General features: G+C 42.5%; 1 protein-coding gene across 1 annotated transcript in view; it reads right to left on the bottom strand.

The window, feature by feature from the left end:
- Nucleotides 1–21004, bottom strand: part of ANP32B (acidic nuclear phosphoprotein 32 family member B) — a 25170-nt gene extending 4166 nt beyond the window's left edge. Inside the window, exons 1-4 of the mRNA XM_086683578.1 lie at nucleotides 20648–21004; nucleotides 10756–10905; nucleotides 7102–7224; nucleotides 1522–1711 (exon numbers count right to left, since the gene is read on the bottom strand). Of these exons, the coding sequence (XP_086539704.1) occupies nucleotides 1522–1711; nucleotides 7102–7224; nucleotides 10756–10905; nucleotides 20648–20701 (517 nt within the window). The 5' untranslated portion in view covers nucleotides 20702–21004. The remainder of the gene's footprint in view (nucleotides 1–1521; nucleotides 1712–7101; nucleotides 7225–10755; nucleotides 10906–20647) is intronic.

Raw genomic sequence — 21004 nt, 5'->3', positions numbered from 1 at the left:
ACTTAGGATTCTCTGTCTCCCTCTTTCTGCCCCTCCCTTGCTTGCTATCTCTCTCAAAAAAATAAAAAAAGGAAAAAAAAAAAGCAGGGGATTGGGCGCTCAACTGAGCCACCCAGGCACCCCTAAACATCACACTTCTCCAAGGTAGACTCACCAGACCTCCTAATCCCAGCTCACAAGCTCTTACAGAAGCACCTGATGCTTCTCCTTACCTCATGCTTTACTCACTTGTGATTATTTAACATTTCTCTTCTCAGTAGACAGTAAGCACCAAGAAGACAGGGACCAAGTCTGGTTTTTACCTTCAGAACTATATACCTCAGTGCCCGACACCTAAGAAATGCACAAATTTGTTGCCTGACTGATACTCCCTCTCAGGAGCTGCTCTCCACCCTCCAAGTAATTTCCTTACATGCTCCTGCACACACAGCCATTCAACCTGTTTAAAGTGAGCTTAATTAAATAGACAAAAAGGCACAAATGGTTTTCAGGAATAACGGAGAACCTGCAAGTGAAGGGAGTAAGTGAACATCTGGAACAAAGGGAGATGTCCTATTCTGTGTCCACTTTACAACCTACATCCCATCCTTTATTACCTTGTCTCAAATCTGCCATAAAACTGCAAAAGTGCTACCAGAGTACTACACTATTAATTTGTACCCAAGCTGCCTGATAGATTTCCTTCTCTACTTTTCTTGCCCATTTCTTTTTGTGGATTTTTATCTTTAAAGAAAAATACATTTAAAATAATGCTTCAAATACAGTAATACCAAATTCCAGCAACATCAGGAATTCTGAGAGTAAGTTTTCTTCATGCTGACTTATGTGAAAAGTGATCGCTCTGCTTCCTTTTAAGCCAGTGGAGAGGCGAGAAACTATCCTAAGTGGCTCAGAATCAGTGGGTCACCATGCAAGGAAAGCTGCTTTATTTACATTTGGATATAACGGACATGTACCTAGTATCTACGAAGTGGTAGGCCTTGTGAATAAAGATGAAAAAGATAGTTCCTACCCAAGAAGATCGTAATAGCATAGCTCAAAGAACAGCAGAGAGACAGGTTATGAAAGAAGTAAATGAGGGGATGCTTTAGCATGCACAGAAACCTAACCTAGCTCACGGGCATCAGGAAGTGCAATCTGGAAGTGCTGACAGAGCGTAATTTGTGAGGATTAAGTCAGACAGTAACCAAGAAAGGGGAATAACTAGAACAGGCAGGGAGACATGAGAGATGATGGTCCTTTTAGTTAAGGGTAAACCACAATTACTTCAATATGTTAGGGCACAGTCTATGATCTCTCCAAATTCAAGACTAACTAGCTAACAAGCCATTTTTATTTCGAATCATTTGAAGGCTTCAATGTCCCAAGGGCTTCTTAAAATTCAACAGAAGTCCTAATCCCAAATTAATGGAATGCCTATACACATGCATACTATTTTTCTCCATAACAACAACATTCTGGAGCTTCCTCATGACCTTTGAAAGGCAAAAATTAGGTTCACTGGATGTTATGGCCACTCACCTTCATCCTCCTCTTCTTCATCCACACCATCCACCTCGGCATCTGAGTCAGGCGCTTCCCGATCCTCTCGGTCATAGCCATCCAGGTAGGTCAACTGAGGCAGGAGTTTAAAGACACTCTCTCGGTAGTCATTCAGGTTAGTAACCTCACAGTTAAACAGATCCAGGCTTTTCAGATATTCCAACTTTTTCTGAAGAAAAGGATCAAAAAACATACTTTCTAAACCAAAGGAACATAAGCAACAAAACCCATCTCTCAAAGAGGTAAAATTCTAGGCTCTGTTCAGTTAGCTGCTACCGACTCAGTTTTATACTCAGGAAAACATTTCAAGTCCTTTGCAACCTTTATAGTAAGTCACCAGATTTTACCTTCTACAATTTACCTTCTACATCTACCTTCTCAGAGAATGGTCTTTTTCTGGCAGCATTAGTAGTTTTAAGAAAAATAAATTTGAAAAAATTTAAACTAGATCTTTTCACTGTATGAGACAAATCAAACAGGTTCAATAAATTTGGTTCAAAACTTAAGTTTTAACATCTAAGTAACCCAATAGTCAGTAAGAACTTGATGGATATCAAGCCTAGTCTTCAAAGCTCTGGGGTGACAGGATGGGAAAAAAAATTCACTCAATCAATCAATTCAATCTTAAGGTAGTTGAGATTTCTATTCAAAGACACAGATGTGAAACACTAGAGAACGGAATATAATAAAGCACAAAGTGTAGTGATACGGTTACTCTCCAGGAAGAGAGGAGGCAGTACAGGCTGGGGAAAGGGTGGGGGGCACGCAGAGTTGAAACTTCAGGAGAGGAACATTACTCTTTTTTAATTTGGGGGGAGGTGGGGAGATCAATACTATTACCAGAGCTTTCTGATATAAAATTCTTCTGATTTTACCATACCCTGAAATTTTGTGGCAATACCTCATTTGTTTAGAACTTTGTCTTCTATCTGAAATACAAAATAATTGAGATTTAAAGCTTGGGCCAAGGAAAGTGCTCTGAGTAGCCAAAGCAGATAAGAAACTGTCCATTTGTTTTACTCAGAGATTCATTTGTTATTACAACTGTGTACTAGTATTTCTATCCCAGCTCTACTAAGTTGTGACTCAAGGTGAAAGAAGACATTGGGAGGGCAGAGGTAGTATATTATAGGCAAGTAAGGAAAGAGCAGAAGAAGTACAGCAGAGCCTCTTAGGAAGGAGAAGAGGGACAAGTGTTTAAAAAGCAAACATAAAACATGAAGCAGCATGTAGCCTGGAGCCCTCTAGAATATGGCCAATAAGCCCGGAGGGCATATGACATATAGCTTCATAAATGTCACTTTTAATGGTTCTGAATCAGGAGAAAAAGCTTAGTATTCTCTGAGAAAGTAGTACTAACACAAAAAAACTAAGAGGATCTCTGTGTAAAGTTGAGTTGTTGGAAAACATAAACATCGTTTGAAGGCTTTGATGTTTTATTGGGAAAACTATTTCAACATTTACAAGAACCTGGGAAGAAATGTAGATGAAAAAAACCTTGTCATCAGGAGTTGAGGTATCTGACTAATTCTGGAGAGTTACAAAATTATTTAAAAATCTTTGCCCTAAAGCAGGGCTTGGCAAAAGTCAACTGGCCCATCCTGGTCCACTGCCTGTTTTTGTAAAACACGTTTCATTGTAACTCGGCCATGTATTATGTACAGCTTCTTTTGTGCCACAATCACGGCAAAGCTGAGTAGTTGCAACAGAGACTGTATGGCCTCAGAAGCCCAACAGATCTACTATCTGGCCCTGTAGAGGAAAGGGTGGCTGACCCCTGCACTTACAGAATCTTCATCTTCCTGGTCAAAGAGGTTCCTACACGTGTTTTATTTTCACTGAGCAGCCCTTGGGAACAGACAGCCAGGCAGGGAACACCGAACAGGGTTACGGCAACAGGCAAATACACTTCTCAAAACACCAATGTACAATGATCCAAGAGTTTATGGATCAAATAATGTGCTTATGTAAGTTAGTCCCCTGAGGTCATAAGAAAGCTGTCCCCGAACTTCTAATGACAGGGAGAGCTGCTTTTATGTTGTGTAGCTTTCAGATTAGGTTCCCCACTGGGCAGGCCCTGACCTCCAGAATCCCAGGTAGGACTTCTTGCCAAAGAGGAAAAAAATGTCGAAATACCACCCCAGACAACTAGCTGACACACTGGGAACTCTTTTCTCGTCACAAAAAGGTTGACTCTATACCAGCTAAGATATAACCACAAGTAAATTTAGGCAGCTTTCCCAAAGTCTAAAAATTCTTTACTCAAGGAACGAGCCATTCACTTCTCAAAATTATACTCGGGAAATGGATGCATAAAAATACATACAACCCCTAATCTTTAATGTTCTACAGTGCCTCAAGCCCTTTCTCTAATTCCATCTACTATCACAGTAGACAGGCCTCCAAGGCTCACCTATTACTGAAACTCCATGTATCTGTGAGGTTTTTGGCTACTTAAGAAAAGGACCCATTATGAATAATTCAAACATGCCAAACAGTATGCTAGAAAACGAAGTGAAAGCAAATAACAAAATTCCAAGTAATTGTAGTACTCCAGAATTGCTTAAAATATTAAAATTGTGCTTTAAGGCCCCAAATATACTACCCACAGATTATTCAGGACCCCAATGTAATGTGTAAATACTGCTAAAAAAAAACAAAAACAAAAAAGAAACCCAAAAATCAGAATGCTACCATACCAGAAATTTGGCCTAAAACTAATAGGCTAGCCATAATAAACATTAAACATTTTATTAACAATAATTTTGCTTGCCTTCTTAGAATTTAGAAGGGCTTTGGGGGATGGTTTGGATGGCCCAGGTCTCTTAAAAAAGGTGTCCAAGGAAGTTTGAATTGATGCCTTCTTTGTCTCTCGATTAATGTCCCTGTAGCAAGCAGAGGCATTCACAATCATTGCATTGACTGTAAGAACTGGGCTCAAAGTAGACGGTGTTCAAAATGTACGTGGTTAATGAGGATGAGGATGGTGTTTTTCCCATTGAAGAAAACTTTCAGAAGACAAAATGGACCCAACATTCCCCCCCTTCACCTTCTCCTACAGCTTTTTTTTTTATTCCGGGATATAACTTCCGGAGACCTACCCTAACACCCCTAGGAATGTGAACAACAAGTTCAGGAGAATGGCAGGAGCCCAGGCTTTTCCACGCGGGGTGTGCAGCACTGTGGCTCTGTCACTGGCTAGCCAAGTGTGTGACTCTGGACAAGGGATTCAGACTCTCCCAAGCCTCAGCTTCCTCATATGTAAAATGAGGGCCACGTTATTTCTATTCTATTTGTAGAAATATTTTTTGAGGAATACTAATGAGACAACACACATAAAGCATCTACTACAGTGTATGATACGTAACAGATCCTCTAAAAACGGTAAATACAATTATGATTATTTCTTATTCTTCACTGTCCTTGGGGACTGAGACTTTCACAACCACCAAATGGCCCTCATTCATCAATGACCAGGTCAGAACACCCAAGAAAACAAATCCCATACAAGGTTTGCTTCTGCTCTGCCTCTGTGTGCTAGGACACTGACAAAGGCTTCTGGTGAAACATCAAAGAGGACTCCAGTTGGCATAAGAATTAGGCAACAGCCAGTCATCCAGCATGAGAAGGTACTGTGTGGCACTCTGTTCTAGAAAAAAGGTGTTCTTACGCTCACAATGACTGTGAATCGATAGGCCTATCATTGACACATAAACAATAAAGGCTTGGTGTAGCCTGTCAACTGGGAGACACCAGCACTTACTTTAGTACTCCTGTTGGAATTCCCAGTTTAAGGTCAATTTGGGTATGAAATAAATTTGTAGGTAAAAAGAATAGGTCCCAAAGGCAGTGGAAAGAATGGCAGAGTTGGATTTGAATTGCTAGATATGTGGCCACTGAGTAATTATTTAAACTCTCTAAACTTGGTTTCCTCATCTCTAAAAGAGGTACAGCTCTTCTCTTTTCTCTGGGTTCTAGGAGGACACATTGGGCAAATGTTAGTGTCCTCGAATACAGCAAAACTCAATAAATGTTTGCTTAAATATTGGAAATGGGGATTGGTTTGGAGGAAAAGAATAGAACCAGTAAAAAAGGAAGGAGCCCAAGTACCTGGGGTGTACCTATAACAGAAAAGGGGACAAAATTCATGAAGCAAAGCTAAGAAACAGGCTCCTAACATTTGAGAAATATGAGCTAAATGTGGTCCACTTAATGAAACATAAAAATAAAGGGACTCAATAAAAGGCAATTTAGCCTACATTGGAGTAGAGCCTTAATTATTGATTAGAAGGGAAAAGATGCTGTAATTCTGGCAGGAAATCCTTTGTTAAAAGAAGTCACAATTTAACTACCTTCCCTTCCTTGAAATACTAACAAAGCATTCTGTACAAGTGATGTGAAACCCAAATATTTTAATGTATTGTGACATCAGAATCGAAAGAGATAGTAGAGAAAGATGCCTTATCCTCTTGGGTTCTGCTCTTCCAGATCTTGAGACACCTCCTATATGCTTACATAAACCTCTTCCAATTAACATTTGTAAGGTGAGTCAAATGGAAACACTTGACTTTATGTATACGTAAAAACAGTAAGAAGCCACAGGCTTCTTTGGATAGTATGAAACAAGCTGGAGTTCCATTAGCCATATTAAAATGGAATTCTGTATATATGCCAAATTTACAGAGTATCATATTTAGAGAAATCAGTCACTTAACAATCTTAAATTCATAGAAATTTCCAGGTGGCAGCCAAACAGAACAGCTTGGGAGGCTGCCCCATACCTTGCATTAACCTCTCTCTCCAGCTCTTTTTTGGCCTACAATCTCCACATGGACTGGACCCCCATTAGTACAGTTTCCCGACTTACAAAGCAGAGTTAAGCGTATTACCTTATTTTATTCTCAGAACTTCTAAGTAAGGTAAGGCAGAGATTATTAGCCTTCCTGCTTCATAAGTGAGGAAACTGAGGCCCAGGGAGAAGAAACAATTTGCCCAAGGTCACACAGCGAGCCTGCAACCCAACTGACACTTAAACTTATCTTTTCATAGCTTATCCTAGTATGTAAGACTGAGAAGGATTTTGCGGTTCCCATGCAAAACTTTAGCCAACAGCAATCCAGCTGGGGCACAAAATCAATTAGAAGACCTAAAACTTACTGCAGCTGTCCTTGGACTGTTCCACCTACAACTCAGATATGCCACCAGTATGAATAGCTTTTTCTATAAAAGTATAACAGTATAGAATAGCCTGGCCAGTCTGGGGGGAAAAAAATTAAGATAAATGTTTAAGGCTATGGTCAATATATGAAACTCAAAAAAGACAAAAAAGAAAAGAATTCCCCTGTGAAAGGACACCAGCGCAGTATCAGGTAGGGAGAGCAAAGCCATTGAACACAGAACTAGAAAGGCCCTGATCTTTACAACTTCTCTAGAAAGTATTATAGTAAGAACCACCACTTTCTTGATCAATTACTATTTCCAAGCATTTCCCTCAGTATAAAGAAATATGAAAATGAAAATGACCAATAAGTCCTGGTTTCCAAATTCTCACATACTTACCAAAGGTTCCAAGGTGCTGATATCTTTCAGCTTATTTCCACTTAAGTTTAGATGTGTGAGATTTGGAAGTTTTTCTGCTAACATGTCCAGACCTCCAAAGATTCTATTGTCACTGAGCTCAAGCTGCAAGAGAATATACAATATACACACAAATACACACAGAGAAACACTTTTAAGTACCAAATACAGTTTTTAAATATTTATCAAGATCAAATAATCTCTGTTCCTATCAGGGCATGTTTGTTCGCTCTATTTGATTAAACACAGATAAATAGTTTATAGATTCCAAGAGCATTTCAGGGGAAGAGGAGAAACAGGATGGATAAGAAGAGCTGTGTTAGAAGTTAAGAGTTCCTTAACCAGTTGCTAATTGTAATAGTCTGCTCAAGATCTGGCTCCTAATATCAGTGAATTCATTTTCTAACCTAAAAAGTGGGTCAAAGCAAATTAGAATTCTTTGAGAAGTTGTAATACTCTATACCTGCCAGGAAGGGTAAATGGTCTGTGCATTCTAAGCAGCTTATTCCGTGTGCCAAACAAAGCTCACTATGGCGACTCGAAACCTAATTTGGTCTGTAGAGTTCTGACACATTGTAGGGTTCTATACCTGGAAGCCACCAGGGAATGTTGCTCTGAAGGCTACAGGAGTGGGATAGGCCCCAAAACAAGCCCTTAAAGAAGCTCCATGACCTCAGAAAAGTGAGTGAAGCAACAGCTTCAGGGTTGCTGAAACCAACTCCCCAGAGGCCACTTCTTGCATTAAGCCGCACTAGCCTTTATAAGAACCTACTCTTATTTCTTAGCTGCAGGTCAAGTAGCACAGCAAGCCGTGTGCCAATGAAGAAAGAGCCTTCACCAAGGAATCAGAATGGGAAGTGAAAGAAATTGGAGCCTGGAAAAGTTAGACAGTTGAGAGCATATAATTCAAACTCTTCAGTTTGCAGATGAGAAAACTTAGGCTATACAACTGGTTTCAATTCTCTATTTTAAGTGCCAACAACAACGGTAACCACATCTAACTCTTACACAGTACCTAAGTGCCAGGCAATGTTTGAAGCACTAGAGATACACGAACTCATTTACTTTTACTAACCCTATGGGGTAGGGTAGAATTATTACCTGCATTTACAGATGAGGAAAAATGAACTACAAAGACGACTCTAAAACTTGGCCAAGATCACAAAGTAGCTCTGGTGGTGACTGAGGATTCTGAAGCCAGGCAGGCTAGCTTCAGAAGAATTTGCCTTTCCCACCATGTTACGTACAAAGAATAGCATGAAAACTTCATGTAATTTGGTCTTTGGCATGCTATGAAATAAACTACATGATGCAGAACAGGGAACTTTTAAAAACTTCAATATTTGTTGGAAGAATGACTTGAAATGACAACTCAAGTCTTCAACAACTTAGGTGTTATTAAATATTTCAGAAGATGAAACTGCAACATTTCAAAACATTTCTTCCTTCCCATGGGATATTCCAGTCAGATTATCTAGTCATGGTCTACATTTAAAAATACAAGTCTATAATCAACAAAGACTCAAGTGTTAGCTTTACTGAGATTTTAGTAAATCAAAACAAAGAGACCATTTCTCTTGGTTAGTTGGAATATCACACATTATGTAATGTTCGTATCCTTTCAACATGACTATCTTAGGAAGCAGAGAAACAAGGCAATCTGCCAAAGCATTTAGTGACATGTTTATTTTGAAATGAAATCAATGTGTAAATTTAGGAAACCTGTGACATTCGTACAACAAAATTTCTTTCAGAACCTGTTTCTTGTTAAAAAATAATCTGTGCTCTAGGACAGAAAGAAAATAAGGTCTGTATCAGTTGTGAGAACATCTTATCTGCCTTTAAGTTTGATTTGTAGGATCTCTCCATTCCTCCCTAACTCTGCAAGGAAGTGATTAACAAGACTTCAGAAGAATTTGATAAAGCCTATATAGATGGTCACTGATTCACTCCTCTTCTGAGTTAAGTCTGACAGCACACAGACCACAGTACATCAGGAAAATGTACCAGGATGCTAGGAAAACAACACAAAATACACACTAGAATCATACTAGCATCAAGTTTATGTAGATACATGCCAGAAAGCCACCAGTTGTTTAATGGGCTAATCAGAGCTCCCAATGTCACCAATAACCATGTAAATATAAAAAGATTATACTTGAACCTCTAAAGTAGATGCTTAACAGAAGAAAGGGAACTATTTACCAATTTAAATATAACATGATTATTCTTCCTGATAGGAAGCTAAGTTACCTGAAACTCATGAGGACTGCCTGAACACTTACTACCTAACTAAGGCAAATAAGTAAACATTTCTGGTTTTTAATTCATATACTTAACCCAAAACAAGTTCCTCTCAGGACTCAAACAGACTACAGGAACAGCCTATTTGCATTTTGTCTAATTCTGATTCCAGACTTCAATGTGTACTTTTGGATGACAGTTCTGCTTAAAATCCCTAATAACGTGAACACCGAAACTGGAAAATTCTGCAATATTTATGTGACCACGTATCTTTTATTATATAATAAGAAAAGCATGGTTTAGGAAATAGGAGATATGGATTCTAGTTTTGGCTCTAGTACAAACCTCTTTTGTAGGTGGCTTTAGGCAAATTACTATACCTTTCTGGGTCTATTGCTATGCTTATAAAATAAGGGACTAGAAGAGCAAAGTTTCTTCCAGTTTTTACATTCTGGAGCTTAGTGACAGTTACATGGGTAAGGACATGAGAAAACATTTTCCTTGAGGGTTTTTTATTGGTAGTTGGGGGGGTCTGATTGGTTTATAATTAGACCAATAAAATATGAACAATGAGCCATCAATTAGGATAGGGAAATACAGTAGCTTCATTACAGTGATTTCATGCAGTCACATTTTATTTTTTTTAATTAATTTTTTTTTTCTGAAGGAGAGAAAGAGAAAAAGAGTGCAAATGTGCTTGTGCAAGCAGGGCACACACACAGAGAGGGAGAGAGGGAATCCCAACCAGGTTCTGCACTGTCGGCACAAAGCCCGATGTGGAGCTCGAACCCATGAACTGGGAGATCATGACCTGAGCCCAAAATCAAGAGTCAGATGCTTAACTAACTGAGCCACCCAGGTGCGCCTAATCACAACACATTTTAAACTTTCTTTCTAATCATTAAGAATTCGTAATGGGTTTGAATTATCATAGATTACAAATCTGAAGTCTTTACTGAAACTCACCCTTAATCAACAAACAAAATATGAAGAGAGACCCCTGTGGTTCCTAAACCAGAGCATACTAAGAAAAAACACATAGCTAACATATCAACAAATTTATAGCAATTAGTAACTTATTCACAAAATAATTATTCTTCATAACTATTTATTGATCATCCAACATGTATTATTTCCAAACATCACAGCAATTCTGTAAGGTCAGGTGGTAGCACCAGTTTACAGGTGAGGAAATTGAGCCTTAGAGAGATTAAGTAACCTGCGGAAGATTACCCATCAGGGAAATGATAGAGCTGGAATTCAATCCCAGATATGCCCAGTTCCAAAGGCCATGTGCTTTCTGCTACACTAAATGCTTCCTTACAAGTAAAATCACCTATGTTTCCCTTCTCATAATGTTCTCTCTTTTACTGCTGAAGAAAAAGTACTTACCTTTTTCAATTTAGGTAGTTTGGGGAGATTTGAAACTGAAATCAAGCCTACATTTATTAAACTGAGGAACTCTAAGTTCACAAATTCAGCTGTTAAGCCCTCAATTTTCCCATCATTTGATTTGCAATTGTCCAGAACAAGTTCTCGAACCTGTGAATGACAAAGGGGAAAAAAGAAAACAAACAAAACCAAGCTTTCAAAAACATACATAAAACAAAGAACAAAGCAAAAACTACAACCATAAACATGGAGCAAAAACACCCACATACAGGGGCAGCCTCTACTTAAACCAAGATCACAGTTATAAATAAATGAAAAATGATTAAGCCTTTAGTAACAATATACTACTAGATATCAAGGATGGAATGTTACACCATGGTATAAAAAAGATTTAAACGCTTTACTTTCCAGAGACAGAAACTACAGTTCTTAAGATACAGGTGAAGAAACTATTATCTCCCTCATTCCTTTTCCCAAGTCTATTCTCCCAAGGCGAGGCTTTAACTATAAATGCAGAGAAGACCACCCCACCCCTTCCAGGGCTGAGTCTCCCTCAACGCCCAGGAGATGGACACAGGAAAAGAGGAAACATTTGCTTTTCCCAACAAGATCGCTAAGAGATTTTGGCAACACGTTTCTGCACTATACATTTACTCATCTTTACTAAGATTATCTTGACAATAGAAGGGGTCAAGACACAAGAGGCCTTAATTCAAAACAAGGATCAATTTGGGTTACATGTGATGAAGATATTTCCAGGGGAGAAAACTGTTAAACATTAAATTAGATTTTTCAGGCCATAGAATCTCCTTTGTGGATCCTGAAATTCAGAATTCCAATCTGTCCAAGGGTATCACATCTGAAGATTTTAGTTTGTTTGTTTGTTTATTTATTTATTTATTTAAACTCTAAGCCCAACGTGGGGCTTGAAGTCACGACCCTGAGATCAAGGGTTGCATGCTCTATTGACTCAGCCAGCCAGGTGCCCCATGATTTTAAATACTGATCAATTAATAAACAGTCTGTGAATATCTACCATGATAATCCCTATTCCATTCCTGTTCTGTGGTTGACTCTGAAACTTGCAACTTTTAACACATTTTGGTCAATTTACAGTGATGCAAATTAGAATTAACGGCAGTAACGGCCAAAGGCATTCTTGTGGTGAATCTACCATGTTTGATAGCATTAATCAAGCAGGTACATGGAAGTAAGATACTCATAGTTCTAAAAAATATGAGCTAATAATGTCTTCATCCTCCAGTGCAAAATCCAAGGATAGTATTCTGGTAATTGCTATCATTTACAGAGAACTTACTCATTATTCTTTGCACCACAACACCCTCCCCCCATTTACAGAGAAGGAAACAGATTTAGAGTCGTGATACACACAACACAACTTCTCAGTTGCTTCTTCACTACTTCTCACTACCCTGTCTACTTCCTCCTCATAAGCCCTGGTTTCAGTTAGGATGCATGCAGGCCTATTACACCTTTAAGTCTTTCTTTCCTTCATTCCACATTTTTTCACACATCTCTGCCATTTCCCCCCTTTTTACGGAAAATAAGTATTTCTGAAAACTTAAGGTGTCAAATGAGGAGAGGTGGGCTCTACAAACAGATGCCTGAAGTCATATCCTCCTGGCTCTACCACTTACAACCTGTGTGATCTCAGAAGACTCACCTAACCTCTCTGTGTCTCAGGTTCCTCATCTGCAAAGTGAAGATAACAGTACTCACCGCATGGAGTTGCAGAGGAATAGCACCTGGAACATACTGAGTGCTAAAAAAGTAACTTCTGGGGAAAGGGAGTAGGGGTATGACAGGGACCTACCTCTGCTGTTTATTCATATTTGTAATGAGGTTTTTATAAGCATGTATTTCTTTTGTATTAAAAAAAAAAGTAAGGGGCGCCTGGGTGGCGCAGTCGGTTAAGCGTCCGACTTCAGCCAGGTCACGATCTCGCGGTCCGTGAGTTCGAGCCCCGCGTCAGGCTCTGGGCTGATGGCTCAGAGCCTGGAGCCTGTTTCCGATTCTGTGTCTCCCTCTCTCTCTGCCCCTCCCCCGTTCATGCTCTGTCTCTCTCTGTCCCAAAAATAAATGAACGTTGAAAAAAAAAATTAAAAAAAAAAAAAAGTAAAACCAACAAACCATAAAAATAAAGTCAACTGTAATTGCCCACACACCTAATACAGCACTACAACTAAAATGTTCTCACTTGGTTTGGGGGATTTTCTATGACTATCTGACAGAGGATCCAAATTATACAGAGTAACACTTATATGCCAAAAGCCAAATGAGGACGAGTTAGATTTAGCCATATTGCCTCCCAGGTCACTGGGTGAAATCACCTTTTGGATATTTCTTTCAACTGGTTTGTTGAACCAAACAGCAAAACAGGAATCAAGAGGAAGGAACTGGGAGAAAAAAAATGTTAAATGGTTCAAATCTGCAGGTTTAGTTGCTGGGTATGAAAGATGGTGGAGGGGAGTTGAGGTTCTGGCTTACAAAAATGGGAGCCATGTAGCTAGATGGAAATAAGCAGGGAATGGCTTTCTGAGGGGTGGATGTAATGAATACCATGAAGGCTACTGACTTTAAGGTTCCCTTGGTAATGTGGTTTGGAATAGAGGTGGGTTGTCAGTTCTGTATTTGGAGTCATCAGGGCAGAGACAATAGTGGAAGGATGGAATCCCTAAGAAGAGGGCCAACGACAGAACCCTGAGGAACCTGCAAGAAAGACCTAAGAAAAACTGAGAGTGGTACCAATGGTGAAGTATTAGTTTCAAACACGTGTAAAGGCTTATGGAAATAAAGCATGAGAAGTTATTGAAAAAGGACTGAAAAATTAGAAAACAACTTAAAGGCCCATCAACAAGGGACATATTTCCAAGATACACTGTGGGATGAAAAATGTGCAGAATGGGTATTATCCTTTATGCTATAGACCACACACTTTCTTCTATGTACAGAAAATCTCTCAGGAAGAGAAACTGAGTGGTGGAGAGAGCTTGCTCTGCATAACCTTATTTAGCATTTCAGTGGTGATAATGTTAACTTATTACAAGTATAACAATTTTAAAAGTCATTGCTAGACTTCAAGTTTCATGATGGGCAGGGTGATGTCTACTTTAGTTACCACTATATCTCAGTATGAGAAAGAGTTTTCACAACTGTTAAATGAGGAAAACTGGTCACAGGCTTGTCAGAGTACTGTATTGGGATTTGTGTCAGGATTGTAGGGGACTGAGTAGATGATACAATAGAAAACTTGGGATATAAAGAGAACCTCTTTCTGATCACAAGCATAATCACATCAATGCAAGTAATATTTATGTTTGTCACTATGAAGATTTTGGTATATTAGTTCAGTCTCTTTGTATATTTCAAATGTAGTGAAATAAAACTCTATTACTTAGCTTATTTTAACAACTCTGAATATTTTTTAAATGACTAAAAACATTAGAGTATATGGATGTACCAAAAATTACTTCACAATCCTCCCTGTTGAATATATTTCTAATTTTGCCTATCATAATAATGGCACAATACCTTCATGTAAAATTTCTTTTGTAATTAGGATTCTCTCCTCACAATCTGTTGCTAGATGAAAGAATACAGACATTCGAGTCTCTGTTACTGAGTTCTGAGTTCCTAACTTAAAATGGCAACCAACCCGTCTGTTAAATACTTTAAGTATTTAAACATATATCCAGAATGTGACCTTTCTGGATATATGAAAATTTTAGGTATTTGCATTTATTTATCTTTTGCTCAAGGATACGGTTTTTACCCTAAGTGAGAAAAAAAATAACTCAAAAGAAGCATGGACAAAAAACAGACAAGCCATAAAAAATACAGATCACATTAAAAAACTGATGTTCAACTACAACAATAAATACATATTAAAAATTAGATCATTCTACTCTTGTTGGAGGCAGGGAGCTCTTCCTACAGAGGTCAGGATGGATACAGGTGTAGGGGAGTTTCTAACCGGGAGAGCAAGAAGTTCAGGGAATGCACACTGGAGACCTTTAATTTTCTCCATGAGTAGAAGGTAACAGAATTTACTGGGGGGGGGGGGGGGGGGGGGGGTAGTAGGGCAGAGGACTGTATGGCTCAGCAGAGAAGGCATGCCCCTTGACCTTTCCAGGAAGCTGAAGATGTAGTAAAGCATGCTATCTGCTAGAACAGAGTGCCACAGGCACAGTAGGAGGATCAGCCACTGAGGAATATGCAGAGCAGAGTGGGAATTACTGGAGAAAGCAGAGGTCACAGGAGGGTTCCACTTGGGGCTGTGCCCAGGATAACAGGTCTGGAAAGTCAACCCTCAGCAGCCTTCCTCCAGCCCGTTTAAAGCTCTAAACAAGAGCATGGCAAAAGGTGTCGGCTCTCAGGCATGGGGTCAGCAGCATTTGAGAAAACTAAGCCTCCTCCACCTCTACACCTTGACTATGAAGGGATCCTGACTCACTTGCAAGGGAGATAACAACTGCAGAAGAGGGGACAGTGGGGAGGGAGTTGGGGATAGATAATCCCGTGACCTCTCAATAAATGAGGGATTCTAACCAAGAAAAGAATGGTCCCAGCTTCTCCTTTGGATGTTCCAAATCCTCCCAGAGCTACTATCTAAGGAGGTAAGGATGGGCAGGCACTTGTACATTTGTGTGTACAAGTCAGGGAGCTGTTTGGTCCAAGATGAAGTTAACTGGACTTCTGCTTGAAGATGGATGGGACTTTTAAGGTCAATTCACTCATCAGCACCATTTTCTAATTAAACTATATATATTTTTTTCAAACATGAATTCAGGATAAACACTTAACTGAAAGCAATCCATATTATTTCCTATTTAACTCGTGTTTTTGTTTCCTGCAACTATCAGTAAAACAGTACTGTTTTCTAATACTTTTTCACTGAAAAATCTGAACTATACCGTAGCCAAGTTATGGCGATTGGTGCTAGGGGTCACAGAGAAAAATCAAGCAATTTTCCTTTCACCCTCTCCAACTTGCTCTCACTTCCCGTTCTCCTGGCTACTTAAAAACAAAACAAAACAAAACAAAACCTACCTGGTTTAAATTGCTTGGGTGATCTTCCTCAGTTATAAGTTAGGAGGGGGAAACATGGAAGAATTACAGAGTTACCAATTCTTTTAATTAGAAAAGTAATACATGGGGGCGCCTGGGTGGTGCAGTCGGTTAAGCGTCCGACTTCAGCCAGGTCACGATCTCGCGGTCCGTGAGTTCGAGCCCCGCATCGGGCTCTGGGCTGATGGCTCGGAGCCTGGAGCCTGTTTCCGATTCTGTGTCTCCCTCTCTCTCTGCCCCTCCCCCATTCATGCTCTGTCTCTCTCTGTCCCAAAAATAAATAAACGTCGAAAAAAAAAAAATTAAAAAAAAAAAAAAAGTAATACATGGTTATTGCAGAAAGTGAAATCATCCAAAAATGTAGAATAAGTAACTTCTGTCATCCTTGCCAATTTCCATTCTTCTGAGTTAACCAATGTTCAACTTTTTCCTTACCATTATTTTAAAATAATGTTTTCAAAATGACAGAACAAATTTAGATCAGTGGTTCTCAGCTGTGTTTAGGTGACAGAACTGTCAACATGAGAGAAGGAAACACTCATATCCTATTGGTGGGTAGGTAAAGAAATGAACCATTCTAAACAGCAATTTGACAGAAGATTCACATTACAAGAAGTTCATTTCAGTACTATTTAAAATGGCAAAAACCCTTCTAACCACCCCATAAGTTATGATCCATGCAGACATTAACAATAAGACTGTAAAATAATAGTGACAGAGAGATAAAGAAGCTTACTCTATTTATGTAATAAGATAATATATGCATTAACAGAATTTGACTTTGGAAAAAAACAGACATTCTGGTAGACCATACACCAGAATGCCTAGATAAAAATCTCACACACACCTGCCCACCCTATTTTATTTCTGTTTATCTATATCCAGGATTTTTGGCTTATCTGTATCTAATTTTTTCTTCAATTTAGATTACTTATAAAATGAAAAAAAAAAACCCCAACAATTAGTTGGCTATGCAACCAATCAGAATACCCCATTGTGCTCAAAATTACATTAATAGACACAAGATGGCAAAAGTTGGGGAAAAAATTTTAAAAGGCATAAAAGTGGGGAAACTGGAGATGCGTCTCTTAAGGAAAGACAATTCTTATGATGGGTGAGAAGTGCCTAGTCTTCGCACACAGCCCACCAGGGTCCCACATGGACATCTACTGTGAACCACAGAACTGCTGGGCTTTCTAACTTTGAATGGAAAACTCAAAAACAGCTAACATCAAGGCTAAGTGTGCTGGAAAAGAGTGTCATGTTTGGTGTAATGGAAGGATGAGAGCCTCACATAAAGAACACGTATTTTTTCCAATTTTAGAATATAACTAAATTACATCTCACTATTGAATGCCAGCGTCTCATTTCACATCTGAAAATACCAATTTCTGTAGTGTATACGGTATGTTCCAGCACTGCACAATTTGCTCTCAGTGAAGTAACTAACAATACAAATATTTTGCATAAAGTATTTCTTACCTTCGCCTATAGTTTTAAATGGTGATCTCCATTCTTTATGTAGATTATTTTTAAATGCCATCTTAGCCATTTTTTCCACTATGAAAACACACCTGATGTGAAGAGCTCTTTTGGTCTTAGAAAAAAAACGAATTATACATTTCTTTGCAAGTACCCTCTTAAAGAAATGTCCATACTTGTTTTAAGGAATAAGGATATGGTAATAGGTGAACTAAACCTATTATCTTGGTCTCATGTATTCTGGCAAGGAACCTAAGAAGGTAAAAGTGTTACCAGGGTCATACTCAAACCTCAAAAACAAAAACAAACGAACAAAAAAAACAGCCATGGGCACAATAAAAGCCCATCTGGTCTAAACAAAGAAAAAAAATGTGATTAAACCTTCACCCTCCTCAAAGTCTTAGTTCTCATTTGATGATTTTAAGGTCAACTATGGGATGCATGTATGCATTTAAGAGCTCCTGTCCATGTTATACATTCAGTGAAGAAAGGGTTCTTTTTCTTTTCCCAAATGACAAGGGTCCCAGAGGCCAAGTCTGCTCTGTAACTGCTGGCCCCACAACAAACAAAAATAGCCATGTGACTGAGTTTGGTTTTAAAGGAATCATCTTCAAACTTTTCATTTGCCGCAAGGATGATTCTTTTGCGCAAAACACTGTTTAACTCCTCTTTTAGAATTTCCTTCAAAATCCACTGCATTTTTTTTCCTGAAAAGCCTCCAGTTTAAGGTCAAAGCTTTCCTAAGAACCTGACTCCTGCTGTCTCTGTCTCCTCCTCAGGTTCCCTAGGGCAGCCTTTCTTTGCCTATCCCCCAACCTTGGCAGGCTCCCAGGATGCTCCCAAAGCCCCTAAATCGCACCAGTGCAATAGGCACCACCGGGTTCTGAGGCTTCAGAATGGAGGAGGCTGCTCTCTACTTCACCCTGCTTTTCCAGGCCCTGCCATAATGCTGGTACTCAAATATTTATTTAATAAACCAGTGGACTGCTGTAGGCTAGTCCTGTCCAACACAGTAGCCACTAATCACCTGCTGCTTTTGAACCCTTGAAATGTGGACAGTGCCAAAGATAAACTGACTTTTAACGTTGATGAAACAATCACCTGACTCTGACCTGTCTTTGGCAAGAGTGTAAGGCCTAAGAGGATTACCTGAAAAGTTAAAACCTACACCTATATACCCATTTCTAAGAAGTAACATATTAGATATCGCATAGGAAAAAATTCCATATAGTGGGAACATCATCCCAGCTGTGCTTCCCTGATAGGAAGAACACTGCTCTTACTTTAGTTTACTACTTTAACAGCACTTTAGTTTGCGGACAAAGAATTCAAATTCCAGATTTTAAAGCGCTTTGAAGTCCCATGTGCATACTTTTAGAAATGTTGGCTAAATCTAACTACTACACATTGCACTGACGTGCAGCTACGCAGTAATAACGCAAAAGTATGAAATTAACAACTCCACAAAATGGGAACACCACTCTTCAAGTTTTAGGGTGCGAGGAGGCTTAACCGTTCATTACACTAGCACGTGGCCGACACAAAATGTCTGACTGTGGACGGAAGGGACGGCCCTGGTCAAACCTCAACCTTAAAACCCAGAGTGCTGAGCTGAGACGCCCAACTCCCTCATATCCTCCGGGGACGCTGGGGGGGGGGGGGGGCTTGCGGGGCGGCCCGCCCGGTACCCCGTTTGTGGGCACACCAGGCAAACCCTGGTTGACGAATTTCCACAAGTTAGCAACTTATTACCCACAGCTACCTGCCTCCACGAAGCGCGCCCATCGCTCGACTGGGGCAGGGTGGGAGGACTTCCCCTGGGCTTCCCCAAGGCCAGGGAACGCCACTCACCGAGGCCCCGGTCTGGCGGAGGCAAGGCCACACCGCGCGGGCGCCGGGGAACATGGCCCCGCGCCCGGCCGCCGCGAGGGCAGGAGTGGAGAAGAAAGAGGCGATTCTCAAAGCCCCGCTCGCCGCTCACGCAGCCGCCGCGGCGGGTGCCGGCCTCCCTGGAGCACGTGCGGGGGCAGAAGCCGCCGGGACTGCGCGGCCCGCGAACCCAGCCGAGGCCCGCCCGTACCCCCGCTGCCTAGCCCGGGCGGAGGCGGCCGCCTGGCGTTGCCCTTTTAAGAACGGGGGAGGGGGACGGCAGCGCGCCCGAGAGGAGTCGAGCCGGAGGAGTCGAGCCGGAGGAGTCGGCGGCGGCCGGAGCGCGCGGCTCCCGCCAGTACGAGCCGAGCCCCGGCGAAGCGGGCGCAAAACAAACCACGGTCTGGGCCCGGGAGCAGCGGCTCGAACCCACAGGCCGGTGTACGCAGCGGAGGGAGACGGGCGCCCGCCAACATGGCGCTGCGTCGGACCGTGGCGCGCCCCGGCTGGCGCGAGGAGCCGCAGCCCGCCCACACCGAGGGGCCAGACTCCGGGCAGGGGCCCCGGGCTCCGCCACCGCGGCGAGGAGTAAAGGCGAAGCCGTCGCCGCCGCCACCACGGCTGGCCTGGGCCGAACGGGGCGCGTCCCGGGAGACCGGGAGTGGGGAAGGCCCGGAGGACGAAAGAGGAGCGAAAGAAATGGGGGAGAAAGTTTTATTTTTAGGCTTGAAAAATGGCGGGAACCGCGTCCTTTTTTCAAACTTGGCCTCGGGAGGGGCGGCGGTTGCGCCACCTCCGCCGCCCCGCTCGCCCCTCCCCCGCTCCGCGCGCGCGAGGCCGCGCCCGCCCAAGCCCCCCGGACGCGCGAGGGGGCTCCTTGCCCCCCTCGGAGGCCGACAGCCCCCCCCCACCCCCACGGCCCCGGCCCTCAGCCCGGCCGGCGCCAACCGTGAGGCCTGACCGGAGAAGTCCCCGCCCCGCCCGAGCCCCTTCCCAGGCCGTCCGGGAGCGCTCGGAGCCCGGGCGGCCCAGCCCCGGCTAGCCGCGCGGCTCCTCGGCAGGCCCGGCCTCCGCCCGGCCGCGCATCCCGGGAGGCTGCAAACATGGCTCCCAGCGTTACACAACCCCCTCCTCCCTCCCTCGCCGCCGGCCACACGCACACGCGCTCCTCCGGGGAAGGACCCCGGCGGGCGAAGAGCTCAAAGTTTGCTTTCCCCCACCCCACTGCCTTCCCCAGACGGCCGCGGGGGCCCGCGGGCGCCAAAGAGTTAATCCCCGCGCGCTCGCTCCCCCCCTCCACGCCCGCCAACCCGCCCGCCTTCCCTGTCCGAGCCCGCGAGCTGCGCCCTTCTACGAGCCGGGGCTGGCGAACCCGCGGCCCGGGCCCCGCAGGTGGCCACCATTACATGCAAGTCATCGGGGGGAGAGGGCGCCCGACGGGGTCTCTGCTTACAGCTGCCGGAGTCCGGTTCCTCAGCTCCAGGTGGATCCTCCTCTTCATGTCCATGTTTCCCTCTTCCCCCCTCTTCAAACTTAACTTTCCGCGGCGGGGGCGGAGGGGGGAGAGGCGTCCCGGCCTGCGCAGCGAGGGCCGTCGGAAGGGGTCTGCTGGCGGCAGAGGCCGGCGGCGCGGTCCCAGGAGGCGGGCGGCGTGCGGGCAGGCGAGCGGAGCCCCCGGAGCCAAGTTACTCACGGGAGCGGAGAGAAACCATGGAGGGAAAAGGGGGCTGGAGCGCAGCGCTGGTCTCACTACCGCCGCCCCCGGCCGCGGCCCCGCACTGCGCTTAAACCGGCGACGCGGCGCGGGCGG

Source organism: Puma concolor, chromosome D4 (assembly GCF_028749965.1).
Source record: "Puma concolor isolate L17-30 chromosome D4, mPumCon1.1.hap2, whole genome shotgun sequence".
NCBI lineage: Eukaryota > Metazoa > Chordata > Mammalia > Carnivora > Felidae > Puma > Puma concolor.
Note: the sequence above shows the minus strand (reverse complement) of the source record. Positions and strands in the feature narration are given on the sequence as shown.